Genomic DNA, 19905 nt, shown 5'->3' on the forward strand with positions numbered 1-19905 from the left:
GATGGACCAGAAGTGGAGAGATGGGCTACTGTGTGGAGAGTTGCCGGGGGAGAGTGTACAATGGAGTAGAGAGTCGAGGCAGTGGTCAGAAGACAGTGGGAGGCTAATCATAATTGCGGGGGGGGGGGCTTGCAGTAGTGGAGGTGAACGTGGATGGAAGGAGAATGGCCTGAGGGTAAGAATGGGAGAGATTGAGAGAGATAAGGTCAGGGAGGAGAGACTGATGGAGTGGCAGGGAGACAGAGGAGTGAGGGACTTCTCTCTACTCTGTCCATTCAGAGCCAAAGTGGAGGCTCCAGAGCGATGGCATCGGTCTCTTCCGCTTGGCTGCTAGTCTATTACCACCGAGACAGACTTAACCAGCCCTCTGGGAGAAATGACTCGCCGTCGGAATTTCGGGAGTGGGAGAGTTGGGAGAGAGACTGTTGCCATGACAACAGACCACATCCCCAAAATGATTTCTCCTAGGTGTATGTTAAGCTGTACCAGGGAGAAGTCAAACAGCTGTTTTCCTCCATTGTAGATACAACACTATTGATACAAGTCACATGTATTTAGTTTCTCCCCTGACAATGATCTCAATCCTTCTCTGATTCCATCTATGCTAATCAGGGTAACATCTTTATTCTGGATTCATAAGGGACCTGATCCTTGTACTGTACGGTGGTGGCTGACTTAAGAGCACCCCCTAATGGTGACACCACCTAGGTTATTGGATCTGATTTTAGCATTCAACTTGTCTTGTCTACAGTCATAAGGTTTTTTTTCACTTCAATACAACTTTATTAATCCCTGAGGGGAATTTAGGAAGGAATGATGTGTATCTCTCTGTAGAGATGATATTCTTGTGAATCTTTAATGGGTCTAAATTGTGTGTGTGTGTGTGTGTGTGTGTGTGTGTGTGTGTGTGTGTGTGTGTGTGTGTGTGTGTGTGTGTGTGTGTGTGTGTGTGTGTGTGTGTGTGTGTGTGTGTGTGTGTGTGTGTGTGTGTGTGTGTGTGTGTGTGTGTGTGTGTGTGTGTGTGTGTGTGTGTGTGTGTGTGTGTGTGTGTGTGTGTGTGTGTGTGTGTGTGTGTGTGTGTGTGTGTGTGCGTGCGTGCGTGCGTGCGTGCTCGCCTTCCAGCTGCTGACAGTGAACCCAGAGCATCGTTTCTCCAGCCTGTCTCACATGCAGACGGCTCCCTACCTCTCTGACATCAACTGGGACGCTGTCTACGAGAAGAAGATAGATGCTGGGTTCGTTCCTAATGTAAGTTTGGACCATAAACCTATCACAGAGGAGCATAGAAGTTTCACCTTTTGTGGACCATTAACACTGATTCTCACATAACACAGTATGTGGACACCTGCATGTCGAACATCTCATTCCAAAATCATGGCCATTAATATGTAGTTAACCCCCCCACCCCCAACCCTTTTGCTGCTATAACAGTCTCCACTCTTCTGGCAAGGCTTTCCACTAGTTGTTGGAACATTGGTTTGGGGACTTGCTTCCATTCAGCCACAGGAGCATTAGTGAGGTTGGGCGCTGATGTTGGGCGATTAGGCCTGGCTCGCAGTCGGCGTTCCAATTCATCCCAAAGGTGTTCGATGGGGTTGAGGTCAGGGCTCTGTGCAGGCCAGTCAAGTTCTTCCACTCTGATCTCGACAAACCATTTCTGTATGAACCTCGCTTTGTGCACTGGGGGCATTGTAATGTTGAAACAGGGAAGGGCCTTCCCCAAACTGTTGCCACAAATTTGGACGCACAGAATCGTCTAGAATGTCATTGTGTGCTGTAGCGTTAAGATTTGGCGGTGAGCTGACGCTTGGCATTGCGCATGGTGATTTTAGGCCATTTCAAGGATACACCTTAGCTCAATTTCGAGTCTCATAGCAAAGGGTCTGAATACTTTATTTATTTTATAAAAACCTGTTTTTGCTTTGATTGATACGTTGTTGTTTTTTATGTAGTCAATTTCAGAATTAGGCTGTAACATAACAAAATGTGGAAAAAGGGAAGGGATCTGAATACTACAAATACAGTACACAGTACAATGAAATGCACAGTACAATGAAATGCTTACTTGCAGGTACACCTGTGTGTGTGTGCTTGCGTTCGCCCGTACGTGTGTGTGTGCCTGTATTAGTGTATAGTCATTCATTAGTGTACTGTGTGTCTTGGTTCCACAGAAGGGTCGTCTGCATTGCGACCCAACCTTTGAGCTGGAGGAGATGATACTAGAATCTCGTCCCCTCCACAAGAAGAAGAAAAGACTGGCCAAGAACAGGTCACGGGAAGCCAGCAAGGATTCCCAGTCGGTGAGTGTCACATCACCCAGTCACTACTGACTGTGCCTGGGTCATGTTCATTTGGCACCAAACTGAAGAAAACGGACTGAAACTTTGAGGTTACTACCTGAACTTGTCCAATTAGAAACGCTTATTTTTGTTTTCCGTTGCAAAATGTTTTGCTACGGCATACCCTAAAGAATTCAACCCTTGTAAATAGTGCTTTAACCTGAGGTATTGGACAGTTTGGCAGGTCTTGGTTTACTCAGAGTGCAGGGTGCCTTCTGTAGCCTTCCATTCCCCAGTTGTTATCTTTGTCCATTTCATGAATATCATCTCTTTGTCTTGAAGACCGGTTATTTGCTTGCATGATTACAGTATTTTAAGAAACCCACTTTATTATCTGTGATTGCGGCCACAATTTACCATGGCCATCCATATTTATGAGCTGTGCCAGGTTTTCATCCGCCAAGCCTCTCATTACGAGCTCCACATTATTATTGTCGACTTTCAGTGTTATCGAAGGTGATCTCTGGGCGCTGTAAATGCAGTAAAACTTGTATCTTCTAACAATAGCCCCCATCTTACTCCGGGCCTTCTAGTGTGTGAGGCGGCTGGGTTATTACCTAGATTATTAAATTATGAAGCCTTCAGTGGTGTTGTGATGCCCCCCCAAGTGCTTTTGTAAATATGAACTTCTATTTTTGTCCCGTGCCAAACGTCTAATTTGAGGGAAAGAACACAAACAAATCACCAATCATTATTGAAAGTAGGGAAGAAAGAGGAAGAAGGGGGTGTTTGTAATCTTTCAGGTTTCGCTGGTGATTGTTTGAGGTGAAATGTATCTCCTCGTCCTCCGTTGTCGCCCTATGTGTGTGTGTGTGTGTGTGTGTGTGTGATGATGATGGCTGTTCCCTTTCCTTACTGCCCTCAGGAGAATGACTACCTACAGGAGTGCCTTGAAGTGGTGCAGTCTGAGTTCATGATCTTCAACCGTGAGAAGTAAGACCACAAACCAAACACTTTGCCTGGGAGACCAATCAAAATACATTCATGTTAAACCATTTAGGGAAATTGTATTTAAAGTGGCATGCATAAGGCTGACATAACACCTACATAAGGTCTCGGCAACCTGACATACACATGAATAGATATTTATGAATATCCCAAGCATTGTTAGCTCTATAATATACTAAGACGATATAAACGCGGACCCAATTACTGAACCTGGGAGACCAATAAAAAAAAACACATCGTTACATCAGTCTTAGCTCTATTTATATCATGGTATTGTTTAATACTCATTCCTGATTGGCTTGAAGGGCATTCTAGAGCGTGCATTATTTTCCTATAATGCACAGTATATCAGCACGGTAGATGGCTATAATTAATTCTTCCATGTTCTATGTTTGAGCTGCTTTTGAAAGCAGAAGTCGAAATGAAAACATAATTGGCATTGTTGAATTGAACTTACATAAATCAAGTTAGGACCAATGTTTTGGTAAGTTAAACTAGCACGTCTGTTTGTTTGGTTACCAAGGCAACTGCTGTAGCTATCTATATACTGTAGTAACTTGCTAGCTACTTCAGTGGACGTTGAACACATTTCTAGTGGCAAATGTGTTAAATGATAGCCATGGTATAAAAGGGATAATCAACTCGGGGCTCTGGGTACTCTGGAACGTGATATAATTTCGTGGAAGTTTAGTTCCTCTCCTCTATTTTATCGCATCGTGGAACGCCGTTCATTCTTTTCGAGAGCGCATTAGCCCCCTTGTTGATTATCCCTTACGTATGACATAAGCACCAAGATGATATAACGAATATTTACATGGTCATTTCTCCATGTAATCTATCATTTGGAGAACAATAGGCAATATGTGGTCATCGTATCAAAGTTTAGAAGGTGGTGTTATGAATCAACCATATGATAGAGTTGGGTTTCTGCCGTCATCATTTTATGGTGAATAGCTGTTTATGCGCTACTGTACATCCTCCCTGTTCAATGTTGCTTCCAGTGACATCCCTCTGCAATAAATATAGAAATGCTCTGTACATTACCTCGACGTAATGATGGCGGTACAAACAAATATATATAGCAGTTTTATGACCCTATATTGTTGCCCTAATGCTGTGTTTATATTAAGAGATTCTACACTGGTGGTGATAGTTCATATTTCATGTAATAAAAAAAATGAGTACCTCATTTATTATTTACCTGTCTGAGATTGCAGCATAATTTGAATTCTTCCTGCATGGCAAATTTAGTTTTCTTATTGCTGTAATTAATGGAGCTTGAGTTCTATTTTTACTACTTGGGCATAATCTCTAGACAGATAGTAAGTATATCACAGACTCCCACTATGTATTCTAATCACACTTTTTGTCCCTCTCTCCTATCCCGTGTGTGGTTGAGCGTCTACATGTGTGTGTATGTATGTATGTATGTATGTATGTATGTATGTATGTATGTACACTACCGTTCAAAAGTTTGGGGTCAATTAGAAATGTCCTTGTTTTTTAAAGAAAATATTTTTTTTCATCCATTAAAATAACATCAGGTTGATCAGAAATACAGTGTAGACATTGTTAATGTTGTAAATGACTATTGTAGCTGGAAACGGCTGATTTTTAATGGAATATCTACGTAGGTGTACAGAGGCCCATTATCAGCAACCATCACTCCTGTGTTCCAATGGCACGTTGTGTTAGCTAATCCAAGTTGATCCTTTTAAAAGGCTGATTGATCATTAGAAAACCCTTTTTCAATTATGTAAGCACAGCTGAAAACTGTTGTACTGATTAAAGAAGCAATAAAACTGGCCTTTAGGCTAGTTGAGTATCTGGAGCATCAGCAATTGTGGGTTCGATTACAGGTTCAAAATGGCCAGAAACAAATAACTTTCTTCTGAAACTTGGCAGTCTATTCTTGTTCTGAGAAATGAAGGCTATTCCATGTGAGAAATTGACAAGAAACTGAAGATCTCGTACAACGCTGTGTGCGCTGTTCTGTGAAGGGAGTAGTAAACTGGCCCTAACCAGAATAGAAAGAGCAGTGGGAGGCCCCGGTGCACAACTGAGCAAGAGGACAAGTACATTAGTGTCTAGTTTGAGAAACAGACGCCTCACAAGTCCTCAACTGGCAGCTTCATTAAATAGTACCCCCAAAACACCAGTCTCAACGTCAACAGTGAAGAGGCGACTCCGGGATGCTGGCCTTTTTAGGCAGAGTGGCCAATAAAAATAAAAGATTAAGATGAGCAAAAGAACACACACTGGACAGGGGAGCTCTGCCTAGAAGGCCAGCATCCCGGAGTCGCCTCTTCACTGTTGACGTTGAGACTAGTGGTTTGCTGTGCTAACATAATTGCAAAAGGGTTTTCTCATGATCAATTAGCCTTTTGAAATGATAAACTTGGATTAGTGAGCACAACGTGCCATTGGAACACAGGAGTGGTGGTTGCTGATAATGGGCCTCTGTACGCCTATGTAGATATTTCATTAAAAAATGTGCATTTTCCAGCTACAATAGTCATTTACAACATTAACAATGTCTACACTGTATTTCTGATCAATTTGATGTTATTTTAATGTAAGAAAAAAATGTGCTTTTCTTTCAAAAACAAGGACATTTCTAAGTGACCCTAGACTTTTGAACGGTAGTGTATGTATGACCCCCCCAACACTTTTTTGGTTACTCCATGATTCCATGTGTGTTATTTCATAGTTGTGTTGTCGTCACTATTATTCTACAATGTAGAAAATAGTAAGAATAAAGAAAAACCCTTGAATGAGTAGGTGTGTCCAAACTTTGAACTGTTTCTGTATGTCTCTCAGGTTGAAAAAGAGGCAGGAGGAGGGTGCAGAGGGAGGGGAGTCTGAAGGAGCTGCCGAGGGGGGTGATGATGGTGATGGAGACGGATCCGGGGAGGCTGAGGGAGGCACAGAGGATGAGGATCCTGAACCCGAGTCCTCCTCCAAGCTAAGCATGTGCGGCTCGGTCTGCTCCTCTCCTGGCAGCTGCTAGCACCACACCACCACCTGGTGGTCTCTCAGGCTGCTGTGTGTGTGTGTGCGTGTGTGGAACCATGCCTATAGATACTCTAACCTCTCCTATGTAGCCATGATGACTGGAGGAACTGGAAGGCACAGCAGGACAACAACGCACAGCAGGACACAAAATGGCTCTCCTATTTCTTCTTCTGTAGCATCCACCGTTAAGGCATGAATGAAACTGCAGGGTTACAGGGCGGTCCCGCTCTCCGCGCCCTAGAATAAGCTCTAACTCATTTCTATGCAACGTATAGCATGAAAGTAAGGTATCACTCACTACAAGAGGGGATAACAAGCAGCAGAAGCCACACGATATGAGCATGACAACATACAGAGAAATTAGGAGCCAGGTTTAAGAGTTTCTTTTTAAATATTTGTCTTTTGTTTGCGCTCCCGCTCTCTTTTAGCCCGAGTAGATGTAGCTACCTCTGCAAACTCACACACTGAATTATTCAACTGAGTTAGACAGTTGCCTGTGTAGCTCGTGCAACCCCTCTCCTACTCTCTGCGCAGTCCTCCTATTCTGAACGGCTATTACTGTTGCCCGGTTACCTTCTCCAAATGCCTTTCATTTCAATTACAGTATATAATTGTTCAAGTATCACAATGCCAATATACAGTGCAGTGCACATAGACATCGAGTAACTATTATATTACGGTGTTCTATGTCATTCTATTCCTAAGGTAGTGCAGTGGAAAGAGACTTTTAGAGGAGGGTAAATGTTGTTTTCCAGTCACAGTAAGTGAGTCTTCTACTAGATACATGCAATAACAGTATGGGTCATTCGGGACAAGGAGGTTTTGCAATTCAAAATAGATCACTCGTTCAATCCGATAACGTAGAACCATTTTTAAAGTGGTGTTGATTGTTAATCAATAGCCATTCATTACGCGTTAGTTGTGACTATATTATGCATCAGCATGCTGGTTTGATTATTACTACGGGCGATTACGCTCCTCCAACGGAACCTTCTTCCAGACGTTTTTTCCAAACGCCCTGTCAGTTAGAGGGACTTAGTACATCTGTGGTGTAAATGGAAGGTTTCCCTCACCGTCGACCTCTGTGACTGTTGCCAAGATGCGGTTCTATTATCCCACTGCTCCACTGTGGGTTACATGCTCGTACTGCTTGAGTTCTTATGTGTTAAACATAAACATTGTCACCACCAGGGGATCCGACCATAGAAGAAGAATCATATTGAGTGTACCCCATAAAGGGTTTAGTTAAATTGACCTGGTCTTGGGGAGGCTTTTCCTGTTCTAGTCTTTTCTTTTTCCCACGGATCAGACATGATCAACTTCTATTGAATAGCTACAGAAGAGTGTCGTAGTTGAACATTGTCCCTTATTAGACTAAGACGACCGTGACATTTGAACAAATCGTCTCTCATACGATTGTGTCGATCACTCCTATATGAAAAAATTATCATGGGGCAGTATTATTAGTTGTGTGGTTGAAACGGTCACCTAAAAGGGACAGTGGTACATTTTAAGGTGGTGCCATTCGTCTCATCCTGGACATCTGGGAACATGTAGCATCGTCCACCTTAAAACCCTAAGGCCTAACAAAGTAAGGTGTAAATAGCCTAACCTAACTCTCCACAGTTCTATGTGGGACTGCTTACTAAACATACATGTTACTAAATGGAGAGCAGTAATGAAGCCAAACGTTCATACACTGTTGTACTCATTTTATTTCCAAGTGTGCAGGCACAACTTGTAGGCAGATATGCCAAAGCTTTTCTACCATTTGCATAGCCATTTCTAAGAACTTTGTGTGTGAACGTATGTTTCCTCTCTGTAGCGCATAGAACCACTGTTCCTTCTGTGACAATACTATCATTTGTATGAAAACATTTATTGTGATTATATATAAAGGAATGTTTTTGTTGGGGGGGGAAATAAAATATTATTCAATTATATGGGGGTAAAAAAAAGAATATCTGACTTCCTGTGAAAATAAGCTCATTAGTTACCCCGATAGCGTCTCGAACCCTGCATTTTTGCATGTACCTCTATTTACAGTTTTAAAGCAGATCTTGTAGAAGAGCCAACCACTAGGGTTTGTGTGGCTTACAGTATGTGCACATGCAAGCTTCAGGCAGTAGAATTCCTTGATGTTCACCTGTGTTCTGATGATTGACAGAGGAGAGGCCTCATATAATCAGTGTAGCCCTGTCCTGCTTGCCTGCCTATGTGATGTCTAGGTTTGCTTTTTAAAAACGGATTTTAAGACCTACGACTGTACAAATCATTTATTCCCAGTGTTCTATGGATGCCATGATATTTTAGATGGTATGCAGTGACTTTTGGCATCCCGTAGATTGTCTTAAGAATATGTTCAAGTGCACAGGCTTTTATTTAAGCGGATGATTGAATAAGTCAGTATCTATGCCCTCCTATGCTCCAATGTGGGTAAGTTTAGGTTTTCTGTGCTTTGTTATGTATATGGTAAAGGGCCAAGGGTTTGGGGCATTGTGTGAGTCTGCCCTTAGCTATGTGAAAAGTCTTTAAATACTGCTCTTCGACATGTCTTTACATTGTCCTCGCTACTGACGACTAGATGAAAAAGCTTGACCGGATGCTAGAAATGGCCATGGAATTGTGTTGATTGCTTGTAATGAATAGTCATTGATTTTAATGGGAGCCCTGCTCTGTAGTTTATTTCTAAGTTCAACAATATTGTAGCCTAATGTCATTCCCTTGATATAATTCCAAATGCATCTCCATTCCTGGTTGGATGTTGCTTGCCTAACCCCCCCCCCCCCCCAAAAAAAAGTATTTTAATATGTTTGTACCATTGTGTTTACAATGCTAGTTTATTGGATAACATTGTCGTAAGTATATTTACCTGGGTGTTTCAAACAGCATTGTGATAGAACGAGTGACCAATTACCACAGTACTTTTCCCATCAACTGGATAAGGATTAAAGCTCTCACAGATAATATTACTGTCTTATCTTTGTAGCAACATTTTAGTATTGTATCGTCCATTTTTGAGAAAACAAAATCTATGACCACTCTTCTCTTTGTGTTTCGATTTTGAACATGTTCTGTAAGATTTGTATGGGGACTAAAATAAATACACTTGCAACTAGCCTGGGTCTCAGTGGAAACCATGTACTGTACCTATTCAAACTGCTCTGTGTATTGAAACATGTTGCTTTAGCTGCTTTGATAAATAAAATCCTTCCAGTACTCTCTAGTGGTTTTCATCATTCATTCACATTGAGATTATTAGTTGCCCTTAACCACTGATACAAGGTTGGGTGTTATTTCAAGCCTCCCTAATGGTTTAGGATAGGGGTTGTGTAACCTGATTCTTGATCTGTGGTAAAGGGCACGGCCTACCTTGTGGCTCGGTGCTGCATGTGTAGCTCTCAACTGGCACCAGGGGGTGGAACAGAGGCATGGGACGAGAAAGGGACACAATCCCACACAGAAGAGAATACATTACTAGATAAAAAAACAACATATCAATTGTTTAGAACTGTAGCCATCCTGAGAGGCTGAGACAGTTACCCTTGTGTGTAGGGATTCCGGTTTAGTCTAAGAAGAAAGGATGAGAGTGTCTGAGGATTAGAGGAGTGTATTATGCAGTCAAGTAAGCATTAGTGTCGTGATCTATCAACTGTTGCACAGAATACATACTAAGCCTGTGTTTACTCATCAAAGGGCTTGTTTTATACAGTTTGTGTACACTTTCAAGTCCAGAAAAACAAAGATTGTACATTCAAGTATCTTTCATTGTCTGTCCTTGCCAGGTGCACCCTCATCAGGGCAGAGTGAAGTAGCATAGCCCCTCAACAGAGATCTTTGCTCTCCTCTCTCAGGAGTCGCCACCTTCTCCCAGTCCCTGGCCATCCAGGATGTCCACCACAGGTTTTCCAGCAGTTTCCAGCAGGGGGCTCCACTCAGGGGCCTCTATGGCATCCAGGAGCACAGCCAGCTCATCCTCCAGCTTCTGGACTGTGTCCTCTACATGCTGCAGGGGACAGACAGGGTCATTATCAGCTCAACTCACATTGATTTCTAGGTCCTACCCCTAGAACCTAGACCCATCTGAGTGCAGATCTGAAAGAATTGGATAGTAAGCAATATGGCAAAAATGTAATGTAGCCTATCAAGGTGACGCTGTTACATAAAGGATAAACACTGACGTTCTGTACATTGCCTTGGAAATAATGGACGACGCAGAGTTCTTTGCAGAGTAAATTTTTCCAAGGTAATGTACAGAATGGAGGCATTTATCCCGCTTATACCACCGTTTCCAAAGAAAACAATATGAAAGCGCATATTCACCAGCAGAAAATGTCATTTTTCGCCTTTTATTTTCATTTTTTATAACAAGTTCCTACTTTCTCATCTTCTGGTTGCTAGAGATGCGACACTGACGTTTGTTCCATTAGTTCTCTATTTACAGACCAAGAGTGTGCAAAGCTGTCATCAAGGCGGCTACTTTGAAGAATTTTGATTTGGTTACTACATGATTCCATTTGTAATATTTCATCGTTTTGATGTCTTCACTATTATTCTACAATGTAGAAAATAGTAAAAATAAAGAAAAACCCTGGAATGAGTAAGTGTGTCCAAACTTTTGATTGGTACTGTAGGTTCTCCTCAGATGCAGCCAATACTCATTCAACAGCAATACTCCCTGGGCGGTGTGAACCAATACTTTTTTGTAACTGAGTGATTTCCACTGCTGAGTGGTTTGGATGGGCATTGTTAGTACAAAAAACTTTTCCTTTTAAGGAAATAGTGCAGATTATTTTAGTGTCACCATAAAAAAAAAAATTATACAATGTAGTAATGTTACAAACCACTGGGAAATCTCCCAAATTCCTTGGATGATTGAATGTCTGCCCTGGAAATTGGGAAATGTGAAACTATTTTTAAATAAGGCTAGATTTATTTGTGTGTGAGATACAAAGAAAGATAGGTCACACTTGAAGCAAAGTATATATGTTATGGTTTTTTAAAGCCTACATAAATGCTTAAAAAATAATTTATAAGAATTAGAATATCATTATAAAGTGTAGCCACAAAAGGCTACATTTTTGGAAAAGCACCATGTTATATCCCCCTCATATAGTATGACATTTGGTTTTGATTTACATTTGACAGTGGATTTAGAAGTGGATATAAAATAAATCTTTACTTCAACTTGATTGGTCAACTCCCTCAGCCCTCCTGCAGCAATTGACATACTTGGTATCCTTTTGGGTTGCTGAAGTTCAGTGTTGTGCACTAACTTGGCCCACTCAGAGGGCTTTAAGAAAACTCAAAATCAGTCACCAAAGATATGGGATAAAAGGCAGGAATTCAGATGGTGAGGGATGAATATTGCACCATCCCTGTTAGTAGAGACCTTGAAGAGTAGGAATATGTAAATACATTTCTCTACCAGGCAGTTGATATGTCATTAAAAAAGTACGCTGGACTAAGAATAGGGCACAAACATTTTTTATAACAAATACTTTTTAAAAATATGATTGAATTGTTGGCAACAAATGGGTTAAACCCCATTTCATGCCCATGGAGTCAATTAATCAATATTCAGATGAAAGGTCACCTGTAAAATAAGGCCTATAATAGTCATTAAAACCTGCTCTTTGTCATTCATTATCTCAAAATATAGTCGGATCATGTGGAAACATGATGGAAGAACCTGTATCGGGGACGGGGCGACTTCGATGGGGGTGGGGGCATAGTGGCTAGCGATTCTGCGCACCCACATCTGTGCCATGAGGCAAAGAGAAGAATGTCGCAGTTTTAAAGCACGTTTGATGCAATTCTTTTGCCATGGGGCGGAGTAAAGATTTAGCAATTTCTAACTCATTTCATGCAATTCTACTCATTTAAAATGAGCAGTTTTAGAGCGAATTCCCATTCATTCTAAACATTTGCCATTGGGCATAGAAAACATCTAAAACATCTAAAAATGTTTAGCCGGCATGGACTAATTCAGTGACTGTCAGTGACTTACATAACAAGAGAGAAACTGCTGATGCACAACCAAATTTCAAAATGAATTGTCTATTCGACTATTCTAACTCTCAACAGTAAGTTGAGACCCTGACTGAGTTCCTAACTTTAATTGAATTTTTGGGGGAAATTGATCTGTGGGCCTACAAAACGGGGGCTTTGGGCCGCTAGTTGGCCATCCCTGACCTCGATCATTTCAAATTCAAGAAAACCATATTATGTAATTGAATATTCATATTTGGACACTCAAATTTGAAATCAGTCCTTGTTTACCAATGCTTACCTATGAAAGCCATTGAAGTAATTCATGTTCTATTTTTGAGATAAGTAAAAAATCCCATGCAAATTGCCATTCTAATGTGACTTCTCAACCACGTGGTAGAGCTCTGTATTTTACTTATAAAACATCAACTTGAATTTTTTTTATTTTGAGTTCTTATTCGAGTAATTAGAAATAGGAATGCAAAGGTCAAATAATTTTTTCAACATGTTTCTCAAGAATAGGCAGTTAAAGGGATACAGGGTTTGTGAAGGCTTTGTAACTCCATATGATGTTGTTATGGTGTGACAGAAAGAGACCCGTGAAAAGCATTGCGTCTTACTCTACCTTCTCCACTACATCCAGTCTGTCATGAAGAGTACTGTGGTCCTGACAGGCACTCGACCGCACAGCTCTGGGTTGGAGCTCAGACTCAGGTCCTGATGGAAAACAGAGGAGAAGGCATCATTTTCCATACAATACAACAATATTTCTAACAGTATTTCTGATATTACCTTTCCATTACAACACCTTAGTATCCTACATAGAGCCTAGACTATAGGATACATTGTAGTATGTATGGACCCCAATACCCAGCACAGCAAAATTCTCAAATTCTCCCTCGGCCTGAGAATGCACAGTGTATTTTTGTCTACTATCTCTATCCACCGCTTGAGTTCCATTATAAATCTTCATCCAGCTAATCTCTAAAGGTCACCAAAACAAGTATTTCTTGTCTCCTCTCCTGCTCCTTCCTCTCTCTCTCCCTCTTACTGGTTCACAGCCCGTTCCAAGTGTTTTCTATTACCTCTACATCTCTGCTCTGCAGGCAGCCTGCAGCACAGCTATCCAGTTCACCACAACCTCTGACCACATGCCATTCTGTTGACATCACACTGCCACAAACTGAGTTGGGATCAGTTCACCCTCACTCTCACCAGTACGTGACCCAGTTTGTTTAGAAGAAATGCCACTGATCCAGGGTTAGCATTAAGGAGCAGCATCACTGCCTGTGTTTTACCTTGCTACCTTTAGGCTTGGTAGTCTACTACTAGAAATGGCATAGCTTTGATGCAACCCTTTGTCTGGAAGGGAAGGCGGTCTCACTTTGAATCAACCTTGCACCTTTATGGGTTGGGGGTGGTGAAGAAACCTCCATATACATTGTTCCACCAGGTTATTTCTCTTGGTCATCCAGGTTTCATGGTTCCAATTAACCACCCAGACCCTTTTAAAGAGCCCCCCTATTTTCTCTGTGAGCTGAAGCTCTGGTCTCTGCCGATGAATGTGGCTGGGATGTGCGGTCCGTATGTCTGTGAAGACAAGTTTCTTCATCCTAATTAGTGGAGCATAGACCATGCATAATCTATTGCATGGTGTCCTTTCTATTGTCTTCAGCCACACTTCCTGTTGCATCTGGTTTCCATCACATCACAGAACTGTTTAACATAGGTCTTTAAGCTAGACATTTCTTACGTACTATATATTGTCCCAAGCCCTTGTGCACGCTGAAGGGTATTACAAACACAAGACAAAGACATTTACATACAACATACACTGCATACAGAGATACTATAATGACGAGATGCCTATGTCTCCGCTCTAACAATGGGATTTGCGGTCCCCTTAGCGGAACGGCAAGCTCTCAAGCGCTCGCCTTTTACTCTCTTTGGATAGGTGGATACATCTTGTTATTTGAATACTATTTTGAACATTTGATGATGGGTGTTGACGTCAACCGCTTGTATTCAGTGGAAAGTGAGATGCTATGCTAGTCTCATGAATGTGCATAGACCGTCTCCGACATAAAATGTGTTTTCTCTAAGTTGCCGCGATGTCACGTGCATCACACTTGTATCGGTACACTCCTAACAGCCTAAGCAGTACGAAACTTCATTTAGAGAAAATAAGCCTCGTATCAAAATAGCAATACATGTTTATCTTGACTAAATTCTCCTTGCTCACTTGCTTAATAACTAATGATCTTCTGAACGTGGAGAGATTTTAGGCGGAGTAAACCCTCTTGCTTCGCCTCTTCTTCTCTGATATATAGCAGTCTACTAGGTGTTGAATTTGGCCTCATAGTTCTAGTTGTCTATTCCCTGCTTGTCAGAAAATGAGCACAAGATAAGGACCATTTATTTTCCCGGCGTCAAGACTGTCCTCCAGTGTCCTGTGAATAGCAGTCGTTGATTGCCGGTTGTGCTGTTTTTATGGAGCTATCCCGCGGTACAATTTTACAAGCTCCATTACAACACCACAGATCATATCTAGGACAAAAGCCAAGGAAACCCAAGGGATGATTGTAAGTTGGAGCTCCATAACATGCCAGGTGTCTCTGCATCAGTACTACAGCATGTACACAGACATAAGCAGACATAAGCACCATTCCTTTTCAGTAAGTTCAATTCATCTGAGTGTATGGGCCAATTGGCAAACTACAATAGCTAAGGACTTTTTTTTCTTAGGAAGACGTGTCACATGTGAGCATCGATTGATCCCATTCTGTGAAAGATGTGTGTTTTAGCACGCGACACAGTGGATGCTGTCTCAGTTTGAGAGTTATGTGGTGTATGTAGCCTGAACACAGTGGTTTGCTGTCGAATGCCAGACTTCCCTGCTTTGCCAGTTTAAACAGCCTTTGCTGCTCCTAGTTTGGTTATCAACATGGAGGGGAACCAAAAGACCCTAAGACTGCAGCTGAAGACTGTCAGGGAAGTGTGTGTGTGTTACTGGTATAACCCTGTTCCGAGCCAATTGTCCATTTTCCAAGGTCCCTCTTTGTGGCACCTGACCACACGACTGAACCAGTGGAGGCTCCTCAGAGGAGGAAGGGGAGTACGATCTCTGTGTTGAGAAGCTTGGTGAGTTGGTGACATGATTAGATAGAGATTGAAAAATTATAGTTGAACATTTTTGGGGGATATTATTCAATTCAAATTAGTTTCTTCAAGTTACAGGAGACGGAGGAGGTAGATTATACATTGTTTTCTTGGTTTTAGAACTTTATTTTTGTGTCCAGCTAATGCAATTTATTTCAATTTGCCTTGCTAACTGCAGTAGCAAGTAGCAGTAGCTAGCTACTTGCAACTGAAGAAGTGAATTAAAACCGAGGGTTGACCTCTGCCTGAAATCAGTTTCATGAAGAAGGATGAAAAGGTGAGGGCGTTCAATACCAATTGGTATCAAAAGTATAACAGTAGCTGGTTAACAGGGAGCCTCTCATCAAGCCGCCTATATTTCTGGCCTTGCCTGCTTTTTGGAAAGTCATCCTTGGGCAAAAGAGGGGTCCAGTTACCTAAAGAACATAGATTGTTTAGCTAAACGCCAAAACAAAACCAGGGAGCATATAAATGCCCACATCAGATTCAAGCTTCTGGGAAAAAGACAAGACGAGAGGGATAGTTCCGCTAGTGCAACTCCAAGGAGTGCAACAAGTGCAACTCCAAGGAGCTTGCAGCGGTAATTTCAAATTACGAGGAACTTGAAGCTCTCCACCTTCTCCACTTTGACGGAACCGCAGTGGTGAAGGTGGAAAGCTTCAAGTTCCTCGGCGTACACATCACAAGAGGCGCAACAGTGCCTCTTCAACCTCAGGAGACTGAAGAAATTTGGCTTGGCCCCTAAAACCCTCACAAACTTTTACAGATGCACAATTGAGAGCATCCTTTCGGGTAGTATCACCACCTGGTACGGCAACTGCACCGCCCGCAACTGCAGGGCTCTCCAGAGGGTGGTGCGGTCTTCTCAATGCATCACCGGGGGCAAACTACCTGGCCTCCAGGACACCTACAGCACCCGATGTCACAGGAAGCCCAAAAAGGTCATCAAGGACATCAAACACCCGGGCCACGGCCTGTTCACCCCACTATGATCCAGAAGGCGAGGTCAGTACAGGTGCATCAAAGCTGGGACCGAGAGACTGAAAAACAGCTTCTACCTCAAGGCCATCAGACTGTTAAATAGCCATCACTAGACGGGTTCCACCCAGTTACACAACCCTGCACCTTAGAGGCTGCTGCCCTATATATATATAGACTTGGAATCACTGGCCACTTTAATAATGGAACACTAGTCACTTTAATAATGTTTACATACTGCTTTAGTCATCTCATATGTATATACTGTATTCTATTCTACTGTATTTTAGTCAATGCCACTCCGACATTGGTCAATCTAATATTTCTATATTTCTTAATTCCATTCTTTTACTTTTAGATGTGTTGTTGTGAATCGTTTTCAGATACTACTGCACCGTTGAAGCTAGAAACACAAGTATTTTGCTACACCCGCAATAACATCTGCTAAATATGTTTATGTGACCAATGAAATTTGATTTGATTTACTTGCTGAACATATGGAACTGTCTACTGTCTTTTTCTAGAATGTCGAAATCAATTCAATAGCTTCCATCGCGTCATCCATTAAAAGTTAGATTCAAGAGGCAACGCATATTTTTCGCGCGCTCAAGTAGGTTTTCCACTTTCCTCTGGTATTTATTTAGCAAAGATGATAACACATAACCACTCTGGACAGACATAAGCAAAAACTCATTACATAAATGTTATAGCAGCCTAGGCATCACCCTAACATTAGAGATCTGACATGCTGAATGGGATGAAAACGAGACCAATTTTCAGTCTGATCAACTGTAGGCTACTAATAAGAGCAGCTGCATACAGCCTATGTGCGCTGTCCATTTGGTCAGGGTAACTAATTGATAACTTCATGCATTTATAGTCCCCTCCTGTTCCCCGATTAAGAGGTGATGACCACTTCACTAGCATTGTCAACTCTCTCCTGACATGAACTGAAGCCACGTCTCATGTGCCTGCTCATCCACTGGCATATTGAATGTTTCCTCTCCAAGCACTGTGACCTATCAATTTTCTCTCATTAACGTATGTAGAGTCAGTCACATACACATATACAATCACATTATTACACATCAATGATTTTACTCTTTGCTTGGACTAACTCATTCTTAGCTCTTTTGTCTAACTGTTTAGTGTGTTGTGCTATTGTTTTTGGCTTTCCAGTCAAATCCTGTCCTGCACTGAAGTCAAGCCTCTGAACACCTCAACTCATGCCTCATACCTCATTCAATCACTGCTGTGATCCCTTCCAAACACCATGTAAGTAGCCCTCTCATTCCCATTCCCTATAGTCTTGTACTATACATGTCTTTATTAAATGCTTTAGGTTAAAATAATTACTCTGTCACGATTTATGAAACACACTTTGACATCTCCGTGCGTTCCGTGCTTATACCGTGGGTCTCCCATCCTTCTCAATTTTTCAAGTCACCAGCCTCATCTGGCATGAACAGTAGTCCAGGTGCAACAAAACTAGGGCCTGTAGGAACTGCTTTGTTGATAGTGTTGTTAAGAAGGCAGAGCAGCCCTTCACTATGAATTAGAATACTAGTAATTGAATAGGATCTCTATGTATAAAACTGCACATTTTTATCACTGCCCCATAGCAATAGTTTCGCGAGGGGCCACAGGAAACTGTGCTACGCCACTTGTGTGTGTGTGTGTGTGTGTGTGTGTGTGTGTGTGTGTGTGTGTGTGTGTGTGTGTGTGTGTGTGTGTGTGTGTGTGTGTGTGTGTGTGTGTGTGTGTGTGTGTGTGTGTGTGTGTGTGTGTGCAGTATGTGTTGGACAAAGGCAGATGATGACATGCCTGATGAAGTGCACACTCATATGTGTATTATCACAGCTGCACCTGGAGAAATACTGACCCACACACTCAGAGGACATAGAAAAGGAAAACACAACAGCCCACAAGAGTCTGATCTAACACCATCTGCCCTGGGAGACAGGTTTGGAAGATGGTGTGTGTGTTGGCCTGTCTCTGTGTGTCTGTGTCTCTGTGGGGTGTTCATGTTTACATGTGTGTTTGCGCTGGCCACAGGAGACAGGGCAAGACATGCAGTGGAGTGAATACTGACGAATACAGCCCGAGCCAGGGCATTAGGTCAGTTTGTACACAACACCAGTGGTCCCACAAACCAGAGCTTGCCTAATACAGACCCGCCCATGGAAAAGAGACTAACAAGCTGTTAGTCAGATCTCCAGAGTATTTCCTGAATCAATATTGGGTTGGCAGAGAGAGCAAGAACTAGTGTGTGGTTCCATGTGTTGGCCATTCCTTGTGTATGAAGTCACACTCAAGCCCAATCAAGTCCTCAAAGAGTAGGATACGGAGGGGGGGCTAAAATGTTTACAATTTTCTTTGAGCAGTAAACAAGATTGGAATGATAGATAAACATTAGACATATAAGGATAAAATAGAAGAGTTTTGTAAAAAAAATCAATACTGATGAGGACTACATGGAGAAAGGTCAATGCTGCATTAAAAATAAGAAACAGATGTTTTAACCTCATGAGTGTAATCTCTCTCTATACAGTACCAGTCAAATGTTTGGACGTACCTACTTTTTCCAAATATGGACTATTTTCTCCATTGTAGAATAATAGTGAAGACATTCCATATGTGCTATTTCATAGTTGTGATCTTGTAGTAGCCAAAAAAAGTGTTAAACACCTCAATTACCTCGACTAAGGAAGACCTCAATTACCTCGACTAACCGATGCCCATGCACATTGACCCTGTATCGGTACCCCCCTGTATATAGTCTCGCTATTGTTATTTTACTGCTGCTCTTTAATTACTTGTTGCTTTTATTTCTTATTCTTATTCATATATTTTTTTAAGCGCATTGTAGCAAGCAGTTCACTGTAAGGTCTACACTTGTTTTATTCGGCGCATGTGACTAATACAATTTGATTTGATTTTAAACAAATTTAAATATATTTTACATTTATACAAAGCAGCCACTCTTTGCCTTGATGCCAGCTTTGCACACTCTTGGCATTCTCTCAACCAGCTTCATGAGGTAGTCACCTGTAATGCATTTCAATTAATAACAGGTGTGTTAATTTGTGGAATTTCTTTCCTTCTTAATGTGTTTGAGCCAATCAGTTGTGTTGTGACAAGGTAGGGGTGGTATACAGAAGATAGCCCTATTTGGTAAAAGACCAAGTCCATATTATGGCAAGAACAGCTCAAATAAGCAAAGAGAAATTACAATCCATCATTGCTTTAAGACTTGAAGGTCAGTCAATTCAGAAAATGTCAAGAACTTTGAAAGTTTCTTCAAGTGCAGTTGCAAAAAAACATTATACGCTATGATGAAACTGGCTCTCATGTGGACCTCCACAGGAAAGGAAGCACCAGAGTTACCTCTGCTGCAGAGGATAAGTTCATTAGAGTTAATTGCACCTCAGATTGCAGACCAAACAAATGCTTCACTAAGTTCAAGTAACAGACA

General features: G+C 41.7%; 2 protein-coding genes across 6 annotated transcripts in view; one reads left to right on the forward strand and one right to left on the reverse strand.

Annotated features, from left to right (window-relative positions):
* The window catches only part of LOC110502323 (serine/threonine-protein kinase 32C), a 92766-nt gene extending 83245 nt beyond the window's left edge, over positions 1–9521 (forward strand). For all 3 annotated transcript variants that reach the window (XM_090216667.1, XM_090216669.1, XM_090216668.1), the window contains 4 exons: positions 1123–1248; positions 2172–2300; positions 3205–3272; positions 6108–9521. In XM_090216667.1, the coding sequence (XP_090072793.1) occupies positions 1123–1248; positions 2172–2300; positions 3205–3272; positions 6108–6297 (513 nt within the window). In that variant the 3' untranslated portion in view covers positions 6298–9521. The remainder of the gene's footprint in view (positions 1–1122; positions 1249–2171; positions 2301–3204; positions 3273–6107) is intronic.
* LOC110502324 (placenta associated 9) overlaps positions 8000–19905 on the reverse strand; it is a 13698-nt gene continuing 1792 nt past the window's right edge. For 2 of the 3 annotated variants that reach the window (XM_036960995.2, XM_090216674.1), the window contains 2 exons: positions 12919–13010; positions 8000–10308 (listed from right to left, as the gene is read on the reverse strand). In XM_036960995.2, the coding sequence (XP_036816890.2) occupies positions 10153–10308; positions 12919–13010 (248 nt within the window). In that variant the 3' untranslated portion in view covers positions 8000–10152. Of the gene's footprint in view, positions 10309–12918; positions 13011–13163; positions 13359–19905 lie in introns of those variants that run through there. The other variant, XM_090216673.1, reaches the window with a different exon arrangement.

This window comes from Oncorhynchus mykiss, chromosome 23 (assembly GCF_057628025.1).
Source record: "Oncorhynchus mykiss isolate SJ-2025 chromosome 23, ASM5762802v1, whole genome shotgun sequence".
Lineage (NCBI taxonomy): Eukaryota > Metazoa > Chordata > Actinopteri > Salmoniformes > Salmonidae > Oncorhynchus > Oncorhynchus mykiss.